The sequence below is a fragment of the Salvelinus namaycush genome, chromosome 23 (assembly GCF_016432855.1).
Source record: "Salvelinus namaycush isolate Seneca chromosome 23, SaNama_1.0, whole genome shotgun sequence".
NCBI lineage: Eukaryota > Metazoa > Chordata > Actinopteri > Salmoniformes > Salmonidae > Salvelinus > Salvelinus namaycush.
The window spans coordinates 5,493,583-5,514,602 of NC_052329.1; the positions used below are offsets into that span (position 1 = coordinate 5,493,583).

At 45.0% G+C, this 21,020-nt stretch overlaps 1 protein-coding gene across 2 annotated transcripts in view; it reads left to right on the top strand.

The window, feature by feature from the left end:
• Positions 1 to 21,020, top strand: part of fndc3a (fibronectin type III domain containing 3A) — a 185,004-nt gene that overhangs the window by 142,473 nt on the left and 21,511 nt on the right. For both annotated transcript variants that reach the window (XM_038960994.1, XM_038960993.1), the window contains 7 exons: positions 4,399 to 4,517; positions 8,825 to 8,930; positions 12,039 to 12,232; positions 12,518 to 12,631; positions 12,813 to 12,962; positions 16,111 to 16,324; positions 19,552 to 19,690. In XM_038960994.1, coding sequence (XP_038816922.1) covers positions 4,399 to 4,517; positions 8,825 to 8,930; positions 12,039 to 12,232; positions 12,518 to 12,631; positions 12,813 to 12,962; positions 16,111 to 16,324; positions 19,552 to 19,690 — 1,036 coding nt within the window. The remainder of the gene's footprint in view (positions 1 to 4,398; positions 4,518 to 8,824; positions 8,931 to 12,038; positions 12,233 to 12,517; positions 12,632 to 12,812; positions 12,963 to 16,110; positions 16,325 to 19,551; positions 19,691 to 21,020) is intronic.

Genomic DNA, 21,020 nt, shown 5'->3' on the forward strand with positions numbered 1-21,020 from the left:
GAGAGCTTTCCAGTTACCCAGCCTTAACCCCAGAGAGAGTTTTCCAGTTACCCAGAGAGAGCTTTCCAGTTACCCAGCCTTAACCCCAGCGAGAGCTTTCCAGTTACCCAGCGAGAGCTTTCCAGTTACCCAGAGAGAGCTTTCCAGTTACCCAGAGAGAGCTTTCCAGTTACCCAGCCTTAACCCCAGCGAGAGCTTTCCAGTTACCCAGCCTTAACCCCAGCGAGAGCTTTCCAGTTACCCAGCCTTAACCCCAGAGAGAGCTTTCCAGTTACCCAGCCTTTCCCGTTACCCAGCCTAAACCCCAGAGAGCTTTCCAGTTACCCAGCCTTAACCCCGGAGAGAGCTTTCCAGTTACCCAGAGAGAGCTTTCCAGTTACCCAGCCTTAACCCCAGAGAGAGCTTTCCAGTTACCCAGCCTAAACCCCAGAGAGCTTACCGGTTACCCAGCCTAAACCCCAGAGAGCTTTCCAGTTACCCAGAGAGAGCTTTCCAGTTACCCAGCCTTAACCCCAGCGAGAGCTTTCCAGTTACCCAGCGAGAGCTTTCCAGTTACCCAGCGAGAGCTTTCCAGTTACCCAGAGAGAGCTTTCCAGTTACCCAGCGAGAGCTTTCCAGTTACCCAGCCTTAACCCCAGCGAGAGCTTTCCAGTTACCCAGCCTTAACCCCAGAGAGAGCTTTCCAGTTACCCAGCCTTAACCCCAGAGAGCTTTCCCGTTACCCAGCCTAAACCCCAGAGAAACTTCCCTGAGAACAGTAATCCTTTCTATTTGTATCGGGCTTTTTAGCAACCCACAGTAGTTTTCAAGATACAGTCCCTTCAGAAAGTCCCTGTTAAACAGCCAATTATTAGTCATACCCATTGACTTTTCCCACATTTTGTTGTGTTACAGCCTGAATTTAAAATGGATTATATTGAGATTTTGTGTCCCTGGCCTACACACAATACCACAATGTAAAAGTGAAATTATGTTTTTAGAAATAGTTACAAATGCATGAATGAAAAGCTGAAATGTCTTGAGTCAATAAGTATTCAACCCCTTTGTTATGGCGATGCCTAAATAAGTTCAGGAGTAACAATTTGCTTAACTAGTCACATAATAAATTGCTTGGCCTCTGTGTGTGCAATAATAGTGTTTAACGTGATTTTTGAATGACTACCTCATCTCTGTACCCCCACACATACAATTATCTGTAAGGTTCCTCAGTCCAGCAGTGAATCTCAAACACAGATTTAACCACAAAGACCAGGGAGGTTTTCCAAAGCCCCGCAAAGAAGGGCACCTGTTGGTAGATGGGTAAAAAAAAAAGCAGATATTGAATATCCCTTTGAGCATGGTGAAGTTATTAATTACACTTTGTATGGTGTATTAATACACCCAGTCACTACAAAGATACGTCCTTCCTACGTGAGGCCAATGGGGACTTTCAAACAGTTACAGAGTTTAATGTCTGTGATAGGAGGTAACCGAGGATGGATCAACAACATTGTAGTTACTCCACAATACTAACCTAAATGACAGAGTGAAAAGAAGGAAGCCTGTTTGGGACAAATCCAACAACACAGTGTACTACTCTTCATATTTTCAACCAGGATGGTAGCTGCATCGTGTTATGGGTATGCTTGTAGTCGTTAACTTCTTAGGGATGAGAGGGGCTGAAATCCCGTTAACGGGATCAATTTGACAAAAGCCAGTGGAAGTGCAGGGCGCCAAATTCAAACAACAGAAATCTCATAATTAAAATTCCTTAAACATACAAGTATTATACACCATTTTAAAGATAAACTTGTTGTTAATCCCACCACAGTGTCCGATTTTCAAAAAGGCTTTACGACGAAAGCATACCATACGATTATATTAGGTCAGCACCTAGTCACAGAAAAACACAGCCATTTTTCCAGCCAAAGAGAGGAGTCACAAAAAGCAGAAATAGATAAAATTAATCACTAACCTTTGATGATCTTCATCAGATGGCACTCATAGGACTTCATGTTACACAATACATGTATGTTTTGTTCGATACAGTTCATATTTATATCCATAAATCTCAGTTTACATTGGCGCGTTATGTTCAGTAATGTTTTGCTTCCAAAACATCCAGTGATTTTGCAGAGAGCCACATCAATTTACAGAAATACTAATAATAAACATTGATAAAAGTTACAAATATTATACATGGAACTTTAGATAAACTTCTCCTTAATGCAACCGCTCTGTCAGATTTCAAAAAAGCTTTACGGAAAAAGCACATGCAATAATAAAATAAATATAAAGTCCATCATTTATGTCCAAATATCTCCTTTTTGTTCGCGCATTTTGCTCACAAATCCAAATTCATGAGGCGCAGACCAGACAAAAAGTCAACAGGTATATTACAGTTCGTAGAAACATGTCAAACGATGTATAGAATCAATCTTTAGGATGTTTTTATCATAAATCTTCAATAATGTTTCAACCGGACAATTCCTTTGTCTTTAGAAATGAAAGGGAACGCAGCTAGCTCTCACGGGCGCCCGCCTGACTGAGCTCATGGCATTCTGCCAGACCCCTGGTTCAAACAGCTCTTATTCTCTCCACCTTCACAGTAGAAGCCTGAAACAAGGTTCTAAAGACTGTTGACATCTAGTGGAAGCATTAGGAAGTGCAATCGGACCAAATTTACACTATCTTGGATAGGCAAAGACTTGAAAACCTACAAACCTCAGATTTCCCACTTCCTGGTTGGATTTTTTTCTCAGGTTTTTGCCTGACATGAGTTCTGTTATACTCAGACTTCATTCAAACAGTTTTATAAACTTCAGAGTGTTTTCTATCCAAATCTACTAATTATATGCATATCTTAGCTTCTGGGCCTGAGTAGCAGGCAGTTTACTCTGGGCACACTTTTCATCCGAACGTGGAAATAGCACCTCTCATCCATCAGAAGTTATGGACTGTGGAGTTTTTCAGAATGGAGCTAAGCACAGGCAAAATCCTAGAGGAAAACCTGGTTCAGTCTGCTTTCCACCAGACACTGGGAGATGAATTCACCTTTCAGCAGGACAATAACCTACAACACAAGGCCAAATCTACACGAGTTGTTTACCAAAAAGACACTGAATGTTTCTGAGTGGCCGAGTTACAGTTTTGACTTAAATCTACTTGAAAATCTATGGCAAGACTTCAAAATGGCTGTCTAATAGGGCCTCCCGGGTGGCGCAGTGGTCTAGGGCACTGCATCGCAGTGCTAACTGCGCCACCAGAGTCTCTGGGTTCGCGCCCAGGCTCTGTCGCAGCCGGCCGCGACCGGGAGGTCCGTGGGGCGACGCACAATTGGGCTAGCGTCGTCCGGGTTAGGGTGGGTTTGGCCGGTAGGGATATCCTTGTCTCATCGCACTCCAGCGACTCCTGTGGCGGGCCGGGCGCAGTGCGCGCTAACCAAGGGGGCCAGGTGCACGGTGTTTCCTCCGACACATTGGTGCGGCTGGCTTCCGGGTTGGAGGCGCGCTGTGTTAAAGAAGCAGTGCGGCTTGGTTGGGTTGTGCTTCGGAGGACGCATGGCTTTCGACCTTCGTCTCTCCCGAGCCCGTACGGGAGTTGTAGCGATGAGACAAGATAGTAATTACTAGCGATTGGATACCATGAAAATTGGGGAGAAAAGGGGATAAAAAAAAAAAAAAAAAAAAAAAAAAAAATGGCTGTCTAATGATCAACAACCAATTTGACAGATCTTGAAGAATTTAGAAAATAATAATGGGCAAATGTTGTACAATCCAGATGTGGAAAACGCTTAGAGATTTACCCAGAAAGACTCACAGCTGTAATCACTGCCAATGAGGATTCTAACATGTATTGACTCTGGGGTTTGAGTACTTATGTAAATTAGATATTTCTGGATTTCATTTCACAAACATTTCTAAAACCATATTTTCACTTTGTCCTTATGCGGTATTGTGTCTAGATGAGTGAGATGACAATAAACATATTTAATCCATTTTGAATTCAGGCTGTAACACAATAAAATGCAGAATAAGTCAACGGCTACTGCGTGACTACTTCCTGTATTTAACATAGCCAAGAACAAGATAGCTTAGTAGTGTGTTCATCTCTCTCTCTCTCTCTCTCTCTCTCTCTCTCTCTCTCTCTCTGTGTCTCTCTCTCTCTCTCTCTCTCTCTCTCTCTCTCTCTCTCTCTCTCTCTCTCTCTCTCTCTCTCTCTCTCTCTCTGTCTCTGTCTCTCTGTGTGTCTCTGTCTGTCCGCTCTCTGTCTGTCTATCTGTCCGCTCTCTCTCTCTCTCTCTCTCTCTCTCTGTCTCTCTCTGTCTCTCTCTGTCTCTCTCTGTCTCTGTCTCTCTCTGTCTCTCTCTGTCTCTCTCTGTCTGTCCATGTGTGTGTCTGTCTGTCTGTGTCCCTCTAGGCGTGTCGTGGGAGCTGGCGTACAGTGGTCCAGCCATGGAACATGTGTGTGAGGGGCTGAAGCCAGGCCACTCCTACCAGACCAGAGTTTACTGCATGAGTGAGGGGGGGCAAAGCCCAGTGAGTCACCATTACTGCACCACACACACACACACACACACACACACACACACACACACACACACACACACACACACCTCTGCATGTACTGGAGCGAACAATACACACAGTCCTTGCAGCCATGAGAGCTTTAGACCAGCCTGGTCTTTCTCCCTGTCCGTGACGTTTCTCACCGTTATATCTTTGTCACTCATTGTATAACTAACACAACAAAATAGCTCAATTTCTAGAGCGTTCTATTTGCATGGTTTCTTTATGTATATCTTTCTACTTCTATGCCTCTGTCTCCCTCTAGCATTCTCTCTCTCTAGCGTTCTATTTCCATGTCTCTCTCTCTCTCGCGTTCTATTTCCATGTCTCTCTCTCTCGTTCTATTTCCATGTCTCTCGCTCTCTCTCTCGTTCTATTTCCATGTCTCTCGCGTTCTATTTCCATGTCTCTCTCTCTAGTGTTCTATTTCCATGTCTCTCTCTAGCGTTCTATTTCCATGTCTCTCTCTCTCTCTCTCGTTCTATTTCCATGTCTCTCCCTCTCTCTAGCGTTCTATTTCCATGTCTCTCTCTCTCTAGCGTTCTATTTCCATCTCTCTCTCGCTCTCTCGCTCTCTCTCTCTCAAATTCAAGCTGCTTTATTGGCAAGAAAAACATTGTGTCAATATTGCCAAAGCAACAATGTATACAATATACATTGTAATAAAATTATAAACAATGACAAATAATAATATAGAATGGCAGTAAATAATAATACAAAATTAAATATAAAAATAGTAACAATAAAATGGTAAGTCAATAATCGAATGTAATGTAATAAAAAAATGAAACTATAACTAACTTATAACTAAATAACGGTCATCTTCACCATTACATCGGTACTACAACTACTATCGTCATTACCACCACCACCATCATTAAACTGCTATCATTACCATTACCACCCATACCATTACTACTTGGAATGATAAACAACAATAATAATAGTAATAACAATAACAGTAATAACAATAATAGTAATAATAAGTAAGTTACTGCTTACTATGCAGATGTTATTATTCAGTGTCCCTCAGGCTATGGCAGGCAAATACATATTTGGCTGCAAGAGGAGCCATTGCTCCTTCGCCCATGAGTATTTTTAGTTTTTCCTCTGGGTTTAATAAGTTAAAATTTGGAATAAATGTAGACATTTCTGTGAATAATGAATCTCTTGGTGAGGAATATTTATCACAGTAAAGGAGAAAGTGCATCTCTGTTTCTAGCTCCCCTGTCGTGCAGTGACCACATACACGCTCCTCTTTGGGTAGCCATGTCTTTTTATGTCTGCCGGTTTCTATTGCCAATCGGTGGTCACTCAGCCTGTACTTGGTAAGGATCTGTCTCTGCTTCGTATCTCTGACAGAGTAGAGATATTCAGCCAATTCATATTCTCTGTTTAGGGTCAGATAGCAATTTGGTCGGCTTTGGGATTTTGTTTCGTTTTTCCAATGTTGTATATATGAGTCCTTTGATTGGTTCATGATTTTGTTTATTGGAATTCTTTCTTTTGAAGCAGTGCTGGTGTCAGCTTGGTTGGTGAGGTCCAACACCAGCTGACTGAGAGGGCTCGTTTCTGGGCTCAGCTCTTGGGTTTGAAGTGCTTTAAATTGCAGACTCGAATTTGGACTTGAATTTAGATGTAGCCAAAATTTTAATGATCTTTTCTGTATTTTCATTATTACTGGAAAGCGGCCCAATTCTGCCCTACATGCATTAGTTGGTGTATTTCTCTGGACTTGTAGGATTTTCCGACAGAATTCTGCATGTAGGGCTTCAATTGGATGTTTGTCCCACATTTTAAAGTCCAGTTTATTGAGTGGCCCCCAAACCTCACTTCCATAAAGAGCTATTGGTAGGATTACACTGTCAAATATTTTGGTCCAAATTCTAATTGGGATGTTGATTTTGAATAATTTCATTTTTATTGCATACAATGCTCTGCGGGCTTTTTCTTTGAGTGCATTCACTGCCCTATTAAAGTTTCCCGATGCAGATATGGTCAGACCAAGGTAGGTGTAATTTTTTGTGTGTTCAATGATGGTGTTGTTCAGGGTGAATTTATATTTGTGTTTCTGACATCTGTTTTGTTTTTGGAAAATCATGATTTTAGTTTTTGGGAAATTTACTGCCAGGGCCCAATTATGGCAATATTGCTCTAGAATATTAATGTTCTGTTGAAGACCTTCTTTGGTTGGTGATAGAAGTACCAAGTCATCAGCATATAGCAGGTATTTCACCTCTGTGTCAAATAGTGTCTCGCGCTCTCTCTCGCGCTCTCTCTCGCGCTCTCTCTCGCGCTCTCTCTCGCGCTCGCTCTCTCGCTCGCTCTCTCGCTCGCTCTCTCGTTCTATTTCCATGTCTCTCGCTCGCTCTCTCGTTCTATTTCCATGTCTCTCGCTCGCTCTCTCGTTCTATTTCCATGTCTCTCTCTCTCGCGTTCTATTTCCATGTCTCTCTCTCTCGCGTTCTATTTCCATGTCTCTCTCTCCCTCTCTCTCGCGTTCTATTTCCATGTCTCTCTCTCCCTCTCTCTCGCGTTCTATTTCCATGTCTCTCTCTCTCTAGCGTTCTATTTCCATGTCTCTCTCTCTCTAGCGTTCTATTTCCATCTCTCTCTCTCTCTCTAGCGTTCTATTTCCATGTCTCCTGTGTTCTCTCTGTCTCAGCAGTGTGTCATCACTTCCTCTGCTTCATAATGATGAATGGCTCTAGGAGTAGTATTCCAGTCATGTCCATGCCGTCTATTTCTGGCCCGACTCTAACAGGAGATTGTCGTTCATCTGTTTTCTCATGTGGAGGTTATTAATGATCTTCTTCACGACATTCCCTATATAGTGCACTACTTTAGACCAGGGCTGGCACCCTATTCCCTATATAGTGCACTACTTTAGACCAGGGCTGGCACCCTATTCCATATAGAGTGCACTACTTTAGACCAGGGCTGGCACCCTATTCCATATAGAGTGCACTACTTTAGACCAGGGCTGGCACCCTATTCCATATATAGTGCACTACTTTAGACCAGGGCTGGCACCCTATTCCATATATAGTGCACTACTTTAGACCAGGGCTGGCACCCTATTCCATATAGAGTGCACTACTTTAGACCAGGGCTGGCACCCTATTCCATATAGAGTGCACTACTTTAGACCAGGGCTGGCACCCTATTCCATATAGAGTGCACTACTTTAGACCAGGGCTGGCACCCTATTCCATATAGAGTGCACTACTTTAGACCAGGGCTGGCACCCTATTCCATATTATAGTGCACTACTATAGACCAGGGCTGGCACCCTATTCCATATATAGTGCACTACTTTAGACCAGGGCTGGCACCCTATTCCATATAGAGTGCACTACTTTAGACCAGGGCTGGCACCCTATTCCATATAGAGTGCACTACTTTAGACCAGGGCTGGCACCCTATTCCATATATAGTGCACTACTTTAGGACCAGGGCTGGCACCCTATTCCATATATAGTGCACTACTATAGACCAGGGCTGGCACCCTATTCCATATAGAGTGCACTACTTTAGACCAGGGCTGGCACCCTATTCCATATATAGTGCACTACTTTAGACCAGGGCTGGCACCCTATTCCATATATAGTGCACTACTTTAGGACCAGGGCTGGCACCCTATTCCATATATAGTGCACTACTATAGACCAGGGCTGGCACCCTATTCCATATATATATATGCCAGCCCTGGTCTATAGTAGTGCACTATATATGGAATAGGGTGCCATTTAGGATGCACATCATATGTACGTACAAGACAGAGGACTGTAATCAGTTAACCCTCGTGGCGTAGGAAGCTGTGCTAATTGTTCATTAACCAGATCAGCTGTTATAAGATGTTCTTGCTTTAATGGCTCTCATTCATGACGGCTTAGAGAGACTCAGAGACATGACTCACGATGCCAAGCTTTTGTTTTGGTTAAGTATTTTATTTTGGGTGGGGGGTGGGGGGGGGATGCAGAATAACGTGACAGAACAGTCACATGTTGGGTCTTCTCTGTCACAGAAATGGAGATGTCACTGTTACGTACACAGCAGATCAACATGGCAATAATATGCAGTGTAGTCCTACATTATCTATCGATACTGTACTCGTGTTTTGTTTTTCATCAGTTGTATAATTGAAATATAAATGGGCTTGTAAGGCTGTCCTAACTATAAATACAGATGGAGGGGTCTTGTCTCTCTATCCTAATAGAATGTTGTCTCCTAATGGTGGTGTTTTCTCATCCTAACATGTTGTTGTTGTGTTCCAGCTGTCAGAGACTCTGCAGGTCCAGACTCCCGCGGTGCCCCCAGGGCAGTGCCAGCCGCCCCGCGTGGTGGGCAAGCCCAAGGCCAGAGAGGTGCAGCTGCGCTGGGGTGAGTCACTTTGCCATCCCCCCTGCCAACCTACACTACCACCCCTCTGTCACCATGCCAACCTACACTACCACCTCGCTGTCACCATGCCAACCTACACTACCACCCCTCTGTCACCATGCCAACCTACACTACCACCCTTCTGTCACCATGCCAACCTACACTACCACCTCTCTGTCACCATGCCAACCTACACTACCACCCCTCTGTCACCATGCCAACCTACACTACCACCCCTCTGTCACCATGCCAACCTACACTACCACCTCTCTGTCACCATGCCAACCTACACTACCACCTCTCTGTCACCATGCCAACCTACACTACCACCTCTCTGTCACCATGCCAACCTACACTACCACCACTCTGTCACCATGCCAACCTACACTACCACCCCTCTGTCACCATGCCAACCTACACTACCACATCTCTGTCACCATGCCAACCTACACCACCACCACTCTGTCACCATGCCAACCTACACTACCACCCCTCTGTCACCATGCCATCCTACACTACCACCTCTCTGTCACCATGCCAACCTACACTACCACCCCTCTGTCACCATGCCAACCTACACTACCACCCCTCTGTCACCATGCCAACCTACACTACCACCCCTCTGTCACCATGCCAACTTACTCTACCACCCCTCTGTCACCATGCCAACCTTAACCGCCACTCTGTCACCATGCCAACCTACACTACCACATCTCTGTCACCATGCCAACCTACACCACCACCCCTCTGTCACCATGCCAACCTACACCACCACCCCTCTGTCACCATGCCAACCTACACTACCACCCCTCTGTCACCATGCCAACTTACTCTACCACCCCTCTGTCACCATGCCAACCTTAACCGCCACTCTGTCACCATGCCAACCTACACTACCACATCTCTGTCACCATGCCAACCTACACTACCACCACTCTGTCACCATGCCAACCTACACTACCACCACTCTGTCACCATGCCAACCTACACTACCACCCCTCTGTCACCATGCCAACCTACACTACCACCCCTCTGTCACCATGCCAACCTACACTACCACCCCTCTGTCACCATGCCAACCTACACTACCACCCCTCTGTCACCATGCCAACCTACACTACCACCCCTCTGTCACCCCTCTGTCACCATGCCAACCTTAACCGCCACTCTGTCACCATGCCAACCTACACTACAACCACTCTGTGTGGGCATATTTTATTAGCTTTTGGTGCCAGGGAATAACTGGCTTTAATATAATATATGCCATTTTAGCAGACACATTGTGTTGGGGGCCTTAAGAAAGAGTCTGTTGTCAAGCTGTCTGTTACCTGAAGACAGTCTGTTGTCAAGCTGTCTGTTACCTGAAGACAGTCTGTTGTCAAGCTGTCTGTTACCTGAAGACAGTCTGTTGTCAAACTGTCTGTTACCTGAAGACAGTCTGTTGTCAAACTGTCTGTTACCTGAAGACAGTCTGTTGTCAAACTGTCTGTTACCTGAAGACAGTCTGTTGTCAAACTGTCTGTTACCTGAAGACAGTCTGTTGTCAAACTGTCTGTTACCTGAAGACAGTCTGTTGTCAAGCTGTCTGTTACCTGAAGACAGTCTGTTGTCAAACTGTCTGTTACCTGAAGACAGTCTGTTGTCAAACTGTCTGTTACCTGAAGACAGTCTGTTGTCAAACTGTCTGTTACCTGAAGACAGTCTGTTGTCAAACTGTCTGTTACCTGAAGACAGTCTGCTGTCAAACTGTCTGTTACCTGAAGACAGTCTGCTGTCAAACTGTCTGTTACCTGAAGACAGTCTGCTGTCAAACTGTCTGTTACCTGAAGACAGTCTGCTGTCAAGCTGTCTGTTACCTGAAGACAGTCTGCTGTCAAGCTGTCTGTTACCTGAAGACAGTCTGCTGTCAAGCTGTCTGTTACCTGAAGACAGTCTGCTGTCAAGCTGTCTGTTACCTGAAGACAGTCTGCTGTCAAGCTGTCTGTTACCTGAAGACAGTCTGCTGTCAAGCTGTCTGTTACCTGAAGACAGTCTGCTGTCAAGCTGTCTGTTACCTGAAGACAGTCTGCTGTCAAGCTGTCTGTTACCTGAAGACAGTCTGCTGTCAAGCTGTCTGTTACCTGAAGACAGTCTGCTGTCAAGCTGTCTGTTACCTGAAGACAGTCTGCTGTCAAGCTGTTTGTTAGCTTGACAGCAGACTGTCTTCAGGTGTCTGTTACCTGAAGACAGTCTGCTGTCAAGCTGTCTGTTACCTGAAGACAGTCTGCTGTCAAGCTGTCTGTTACCTGAAGACAGTCTGCTGTCAAGCTGTCTGTTACCTGAAGACAGTCTGCTGTCAAGCTGTCTGTTACCTGAAGACAGTCTGCTGTCAAGCTGTCTGTTACCTGAAGACAGTCTGCTGTCAAGCTGTCTGTTACCTGAAGACAGTCTGCTGTCAAGCTGTCTGTTACCTGAAGACAGTCTGCTGTCAAGCTGTCTGTTAGCTTGACAGCAGACTGTCTTCAGGTGTCTGTTACCTGAAGACAGTCTGCTGTCAAGCTGTCTGTTACCTGAAGACAGTCTGCTGTCAAGCTGTCTGTTACCTGAAGACAGTCTGCTGTCAAGCTGTCTGTTACCTGAAGACAGTCTGCTGTCAAGCTGTCTGTTACCTGAAGACAGTCTGCTGTCAAGCTGTCTGTTACCTGAAGACAGTCTGCTGTCAAGCTGTCTGTTACCTGAAGACAGTCTGCTGTCAAGCTGTCTGTTACCTGAAGACAGTCTGCTGTCAAGCTGTCTGTTACCTGAAGACAGTCTGCTGTCAAGCTGTCTGTTACCTGAAGACAGTCTGCTGTCAAGCTGTCTGTTACCTGAAGACAGTCTGTTGTCAAACTGTCTGTTACCTGAAGACAGTCTGTTGTCAAGCTGTCTGTTACCTGAAGACAGTCTGTTGTCAAGCTGTCTGTTACCTGAAGGAAGAGTGGCCAACCCTAATTTTGTGCTAATTTTGTTGTTGACCATTGTAATTATATGTGCTGCTATTTTAGCAATTTATCATCTTAATGAGAATAATCTGGAATCTGAAAAATGAAATATAAAATAAACTAATTGGTATACGTGTGTCTCTCCCAGGACTGCCGTGTGTGGGCGGTGGCAGCCCGGTGTCGGTCTATAGTGTGGAGGTGTGTGGCGCTGGTCCTCAGGGGTCAACAGGTCAAGAGGAGGTCAGGGAGGTGTACCAAGGTTCGGAGGTCGACTGCACCGTGGGTAGTCTGCTCCCGGGACGGACGTACAGCTTCCGCCTGCGGGCCGCCAACAAGGCTGGGGTGAGACAACAAAACTTGTTTTATCCCTTTGAATGCTAGGAAAACTGAACTTTGTTGGTTCGTGAATGATACAGGATAGTCTTGTTCAGTGTGTAGGTTTGACTCTATACGTTTCAGGAGTGAACAAAAAAGTGAATTTAGTTTTTCCTCTGATTCTCTTCCTGTATGTCCTCTCTTCCTGTATGTAGTCACGTTGTGTCACTAAAGAAAGTATGTTTGACTGTCACCAACTAATGAGTGTGTATTTTGGTTGTGTGTGTGTGTGTGTGTGTGTGTGTGTGTTAGTACGGACCCCTGTCAGAGCATTGTGAGGTGACCATGGGCCCCGGGGCTCCAGAGCCCTGTAAGGCACCTCACATTACCTGCAAGTCCCCTACTGTGGCTGTGGTCAGCTGGGAGGTAGGAACACAACACTTGTGACTTCTGTTCTACGTGGTTTGTACTACAACAGAAATGCTCTCAAGGGGATAATACAGTTAATCAATCATCATGTTAAATCAAGACAGGTGTTTTATCTGTGTTGAACCAATCAATCCATCCATCATGTTAACAGTCTCTGTTTTCTCCCGCCCCTCCCCAGGCTCCAGCCTGTAACGGGGCAGTCGTCTCAGAGTACCGTGTGGAGTGGGGGGCAGCGGAGGGCACCATGCAGGTGTGTTACAGCGGTGCCAGCCTCACCCACGAGGTCAAGGGACTGCTGCCTGCCACCAACTACTTCTGCCGGGTTCAGGTGAGTCTTGTCTCTCAGCACTAAAGACAAGTTACCTGGTACTAGTACTTAGTAGTTACTGCTACTTCTGCCGGGTTCAGGTGAGTCTTGTCTCTCAGCACTAAAGACAAGTTACCTGGTACTAGTACTTAGTAGTTACTGCTACTTCTGCCGGGTTCAGGTGAGTCTTGTCTCTCAGCACTAAAGACAAGTTACCTGGTACTAGTACTTAGTAGTTACTGCTACTTCTGCCGGGTTCAGGTGAGTGCAGCTTTCTGTTACTATAACGTACTACTTTCTATCTACAGGTGAGCAGTTACAGGTCTGTGAGAGTCAGAAATCTTGCTTGTTTGTAGATGACCAAATACTTATTTTCCACCATAATTTGCAAATAAATTCATTAAAAATCCTAGAATGTGATTTCCTGGATTTTTTTTCTCATTTTGTCTGTCATAGTTGAAGTGTACCTATGATGAAAATGACAGGCCTCTCTCATCTTTTTAAGTAGGAGAACTTGCACAATTGGAGGCTGACTAAATACTTTTTTGCCTCACTGTATGTTTTAGCGGTTAGGTGTTTCTGTTATTGCTGTTCAAGGTAGCTAGTTAAGTTTGTAGCTCGGCAATCTAACCAGCTAACAGGCCAATCATTCCCCAACAGGTCTGTCAGTTGACTGTCTTTCACCCTCACGCGATTCAGACTTCAGCTGCCTCCATTTACGGGCCGATCTCTGTTTTTAACAGTCTGTTTTAAACGTAAACATTTTTTATTTTATTTTAAGTGTATTTTATCTTGATTAGATAAGTATTCACACCCCTGAGTCAATACATGTTAAAATCACCTTTGGCAGCGATTACAGCTGTGAGTCTTTCTGGGTAAATCAGGTTGGTTGTTGATCATCGCTAGACAGCCATTGTTCAAGTCTTGCCATAGATTTTCAAGTAGATTTAAGTCAAAACTGTAACTCGGCCACTCAGAAACATTCAGTGTCTTTTTGGTAAACAACTCCGTTGTATATTTGTCCTTGTGTTGTAGGTTATTGTCCTGCTGAAAGGTGAATTCATCTCCCAGTGTCTGGTGGAACGCAGACTCAAACTGGTTTTCCTCTAGGATTTTGCCTGTGCTTAGCTGCATTCTGTTTCTTTTTTTATCCTGAAAAACTCCCCAATCCTTAATGATTACAAGCATACCCATAACATGATGCAACCAACACTATGCTTGTAAATATGGAGAGTGGTACTCAGTAGTGTGTTGTATTGGATTTGCCCCAAACATAACACTTTGTTTTCAGGAAAAACACAATTCTACTATGACATTATGAGGTATTGTGTGTAAGGCAGTGACAAGACATCTCAATTTAATCCGTTTTAAATTCAGGCGGAAACACAACAAAGGTGGAATCAGTTAAGGGGTGTGAATATTTTATAGAAGCACTGTATTTTTGGACATAAAATCACCAGGAAATGAGCTCAGTGATTTTATTTTAGGAAATCGGTTCCCACGCATAAATAGAGATTTGTTATCTTATCCCAATGTAATCAAGGTTGGAAATTATTTTGTTTTTTAATCTGTTTGGGATTGTTGCGGTCAATTTGCAGTTTCCAAATGATTTATTACCATGTTCAGGCCCTCCCGGCCTTCCGCTCCAGGAAAAATGGTTCCTTTGTTGAATGTAGTTGGAGACCCCTGACCCCTGAGACCCCACTACAGAGTAGTGAGTCACCATACAGTGAGGAGGTAGAGCTGGAGACTGGTGTACCCTCACTACCACCTAGTGGTCAGAAGTGGTCATTACGACTATACATTTGGTTCCCCAGCTGCTTAGGGTAGAAAACACCCTAGGCACAGACACTACATGACCAAAGCTATTGTTGACACCTGCTGGTCACACATCTCATTACAAAATCATGGACATTAATATGGAGTTGGTTCCCCCTTTGCTGCTATAACAGCCTCCACTCTTCTGGGAAGGCTTTCCACTAGATGTTGGGACTTGCTTCCATTCAGCTACAAGAGCATTAGTGAGGTCGGGCATTCCAATTCATCCCAAAGGTGTTCGATGGGGTTCAGGTCAGGGCTCTGTGCAGGCCAGTCAAGTTATTCCACACCAATCTCAACAAACCGTTCCTGTGTGAACCTCGCTTTGTGCACGGGGGCATTGTCATGCTGAAACAGGAAAGGGCCTTCCCCAAACTGTTGCCAAGTTGGAAGCACAGAATCGCCTAGAATGTCATTTTATGCTGTAGCGTTAAGATTTCCCTTCACTGGATCTAAGGGGCCTAACCCGAACCATGAAAAACAGCCCCATTATTCCTCCTCCACCAAACTTTACAGTTGGCACTATGCATTCAGGAAAATAGCGTTCTTCTGGCGTCTGCCAAACCCAGATTATTCCTTCAGACTGCCAGATGGTGAAGGGTGATTCATCACTCCAGACAACATGTTTCCACTGCTCCAGAGTCCAATGGCGTTGAGCTTTATACCACTCCAGTCGACGCTTGGCATTGCGCATGGTGATCTTAGGCTAATGTGCGGCTGCTCGGCCACGGAAACCCATTTCATGAAGCTCCAGACGAACAGTTAATGTGCTGACGTTGCTTCCAGAGGCAGTTTGGAACTCGGCAGTGCTGCAACCGAGGACTGAGGATTTTAACACGCTTCAGCACTCTGTTTTCTCGTTCTGAGCTGGTGTGGCCTACCACTTTGCGGCTGAGCCGTTGTTGCTCCGAGATATTTCCACTTCACAATAACAGCACTTACAGTTAACCGGGGCAGAAATGTGACTTGTTGGAAAGGTGGCGTCCTAATGACGGTGCCACGTTGAAATTCACTGAGCTCTTCCAGTAAGGCCATTCTACTGCCAATGTTTGTCTATGGAGATTGCATGGCTGTGTGCTCGAGTTTATACACCTGTCAGCAACGGGTGTGGCTGAAATGGCCGAATCCACTCATTTGAAGGGGTGTCCACATACTTTTGTATATATAATGTAGCTAGTATCATCATATTACATCAACCCAAATCCAGGGGAAAAATAGGAAACTGACAGTGTCCTGCGAAAACTTTATCCTAGTTGTCACATTCGGGCAGTAAAGACAGTGTGTGTTACGACATTAAAAGCCTGTGTCTCTTCTGTAACATATTATATCATCTCTCTCCCCCTTTCCCCAGGCTGTGAACGTGGCTGGCGTAGGTCTGTTCAGTGAGGCGGTCCTCTGTCAAACTCCTCCTTCTGTACCTGCGGCCGTCAGCAGTGTCCATGCCCTCAAAGAGGCGGAGCTACGTGGATACCACACCTCCGCAGACCAGGAGGAGGAAGAGGAGGAGGAGGAGGAGGAAGATGGACCCCCCACGCCTCCTCTCTACTCCCCCTCCACTTGTCTAGGTCAGTTTGGTTTGACATTGTTTTGTTTGTCTTGTTGAATGTTGTAAAGCCTCATCGGGACCATAAATATATATATATACAGTACCAGTCAAAAGTTTAGACATTACTCATTCCAGGGTTTCTCTTTATTTTAACTATTTTCTACATTGTAGAATAATAGTGAAGACATCAACACTATGAAATAACACATATGGAATCATGTAGTAACCAAAAAAGTGTTAAACAAATCAAAATATATTTTATATTTGAGTTTCTTCAAAGTAGCCACCCTTTGCCTTGATGACAGCTTTGCAAACTCTTGGCGTTCTCTCAACCAGCTTCATGAGGTAGTCACCTGGAATGCATTTCAATTAACAAGTGTGCCTTGTTAAAAGTTAATTTGTGTAATTTCTTTCCTTCTTAATGCATTTGAGCCAATCAGTTATGTTGTGACCCAGGTAGGGGTGGTTTACAGAAGATAACTCTAATTGGTAAAAGTCCATATTATGTTAAGAACCGCTCAAATAAGCAAAGAGAAACGACAGTCCATTACTTTAAGACATGAAGGTCAGTCAATACTGTTGGATTCTTATTTTTCAGAGTAAATAACCCACGGGCACTATAGAAGCTTTTAACTAAGTTTAATTCTTCCCAAAAGTTCTGTACAGCTGTAGACAGACATCAGAAGATTTCAGACTTCACAGTTTATGCGCATCCTACTTAAGACACTTCCCCTTTCTCTCCAATCCTTACATTTTATGGCTCTACAGGAAGCTAATAAAGAGGGTAACAGGATTCCAAACATGCATTACTCTCTTAAGAGAATCTGTCCTCACCTCCTAACCTCAACCCCTCTTTCATCTAATACCCAGATGTCCGTCTGTCTCCCCTGTATCAACACATCACTCTCCTCTCCTCCCATCAAACACATTCCAAAGCCTTCTGTCTTTCTTCTGAGAACCATTAACTTATAACATAACACCCAGTCTCTTTAATTTCCCATCATTCATTTAATATCTCAATGTTCAAAGTTTCGCCGATTTCAACAATACGTAAACTGTCAAGAACTTTGAAAGTTTCTTCAAGTGTAGTCGCAAAATCCATCAAGTGCTATGATGAAGCTGGCTCTCATGAAGACCGCCACGGGAAAGGAAGACCCAGAGTTACCTCCGCTGCAGAGGATAAGTTCATTACAGATACCAGCATCAGAAATTGCAGCCCAAATAAATGCTTCACAGAGTTCAAGTAACAGACACATCTCAACATCAACTGTTCAGAGGAGACTGTGTGAATCAGGTCTTCATGGTCGAATTGCTGCAAAGAAACCACTACTAAAGAACACCAATAAGAAAGAGAGGCTTGCTTGGGCCAAGAAACACGAGCAATGGACATTAGACTGGTGGAAATCTGTCCTTTGGTCTGATGAGACCAAATTTGAGATTTTTGGTTCCAACTGCCGTGTCTTTTTGAGACGCAGAGTAGGTGAACGGATGATCTCCACATGTGTGGTTCCCACCATGAAGCATGGAGGAGGAGGTGTGATGTGTCGGGGTGATTTGCTGGTGACACGGTCTGGGATTTATTTAGAATTCAAGGCACACTTAACCAGCATGGCTACCACAGCATTCTGCAGCGATACGCCATCCCATCTGGTTTGGGCTTCAAATCAAATCAAACTTTGATTTGGAGGCTATATATATGAGGCTATATACAGGGGGTACCGGTACAGAGTCAATGTGGAGGCTATATACAGGGGGTACCGGTACAGAGTCAATGTGGAGGCTTTATACAGGGGGTACCGGTACCGAGTCAATGTGGAGGCTATATACAGGGAGGTACCGGTACAGAGTCAATGTGGAGGCTATATACAGGGGGTACCGGTACAGAGTCAATGTGGAGGCTTTATACAGGGGGTACCGGTACCGAGTCAATGTGGAGGCTATATACAGGGAGGTACCGGTACAGAGTCAATGTGGAGGCTATATACAGGGGGTACCGGTACAGAGTCAGTGTGGAGGCTATATACAGGGGGCACCGGTACCAAGTCAGTGTGGAGGCTATATACAGGGGGCACCGGTACCGAGTCAGGGTGCGTGGGTACAGGCTAGTTGAGGTAATCTGTACATGTAGGTGGGGGCGAAGTGACTATGCATAGGTAACAAACAGCGAGTAGCAGCAGTGTACAAAAGGGAGGGGGGGTCAATGTAAATTGTCCGGTGGCGATTTTATGAATTGTTCAGCAGTCTAATGGCTTGGGAGTAGAAACTGTTGAGGAGCCTTTTGGTCCTAGACTTGGTGCTCCGGTACGGCTTAGTGGGACTATCATTTGTTTTTCAACAGGACAATGACCCAACACACCTCCAGGCTGTTTAAGGGCTATTTGACCAAGAAGGAGAGTGATGGAGTGCTGCATCAGATGACCTGGCCTCCAAAATCACCCGACCTCAACCCAATTGAGATGGTTTGGGATGAGTTGGACCGCAGAGTGAAGGAAAAGCAGCCAACAAGTGCTCAGCATATGTGGGAAATCCTTCAAGACTGTTGGAAAAGCATTCCTCATGAAGCTGGTTGAGAGAATGCCAAGAGTGTGCAAAGCTGTCATCAAGGCAAAGGGTGGCTACTTTGATGAATCTAAAATATTAAATATATTTTGATTAGTTTAACACTTTTTTGGTTACTACATGATTCAATATGTAATTTCAAAGTGTTGATGTCTTCACTATTATTCTACAATGTAGAAAATAGTACAAATAAAGAACAACCCTTGAATGACTAGGTGTGTCCAAACGTTTGCCCCAGGGCAGTGATTGGTGACATTGTCCTGTGCGTTCATTCGGATGGGACGTTAAACGGGTGTCCTGAGACTCTGGTCATTAAAGATCCCATGGTACTTATCGTAAGAGTAGGGGGTGTTAACCCCGATATCCTGGCTGCATTGTGTCGAGAGGTGTGTGTGGAGAGGTGTGTGTGGAGAGGTGTGTGTGTGGAGAGGTGTGTGTGTGGAGAGGTGTGTGTGTGGAGAGGTGTGTGTGTGGAGAGGTGTGTGTGTGGAGAGGTGTGTGTGTGGAGAGGTGTGTGTGTGGAGAGGTGTGTGTGTGGAGAGGTGTGTGTGTGGAGAGGTGTGTCGAGTCGGGTGTGTCGAGTGGGGTGTGTCGAGTCGGGGGTGTGTCGAGTTTTAATTGAACCGTTTTAATTGAAATTGGATTGAAAAGCACTATATAATATTATTATTGTTGTTATTGTTGTAGCTGTTGGTTGGGAGCCGCCTTGCGACCACGGGGCTGAGATCTCCTCCTACCTCATAGACCTGGGAGAGAGACAGTCCATCTCTGTAGGACCAGTCACCAAGTATATCATTCAGCACCTGCAACCGGACACCAGCTACAGGTACACACACACACACACACACACACACACACACACACACACACACACACACACACACACACACACACACACACACACACACACTACACCAGGTATATACAACACACACACACTACACCAGGTATATACAACACACACACACACACTACACCAGGTATATACACACACACACACACTACACCAGGTACACACACACACACACACACACACACACACACACACACACACACACACACACACACACACACACACACACTACACCAGGTATATACACACACACACACACTACACCAGGTATATACACACACACACACACACACTACACCAGGTACATACACACACACTACACCAGGTACACACACACTACACCAGGTACACACACACACACACACACACACACACACACACACACACACACACACTACACCAGGTACACACACACTACACCAGGTACACACACACACACACACTACACCAGGTACAAATACACTACACCAGGTACACACACACACACACACTACACCAGGTACACACACACACACACACTACACCAGGTACACACACACACACACACACACCAGGTACACACACACACACTACACCAGGTACACACACACACACTACACCAGGTATATACACACACACACACGCACAAACTACACCAGGTACACACACACACACACACACACTACACCAGGTATATACACACACACACACACACACACACACACACACTACACCAGGTATATACACACACACACACACACACACACACACACACACACACACACACTACACCAGGTACATACACACACACACACACATTACAACAAGGTACACACACACACACACACACACTACAACAAGGTACACACACACACACACTACAACAAGGTACACACACACACACTACACCAGGTACATACACACACACACACACACACACACACACACACACACACACACACACACACACACACACACACACACACACACTACACCAGGTACACACACACACACACACACACACTACACCAGGTACAAATACACACACACACACACACACACACACACACACACACACACACACACACACACACACACACACACTACACCAGGTACACACACACACTACAACAAGGTACACACACACACACACACACACACTACAAGGTACACACACACACACACTACAACAAGGTACACACACACACACACACTACAAGGTACACACACACACACACACACACACACACACACACACACACACACACACACACACACACACACACACACACACACACACACACACACACACTACACCAGGTAC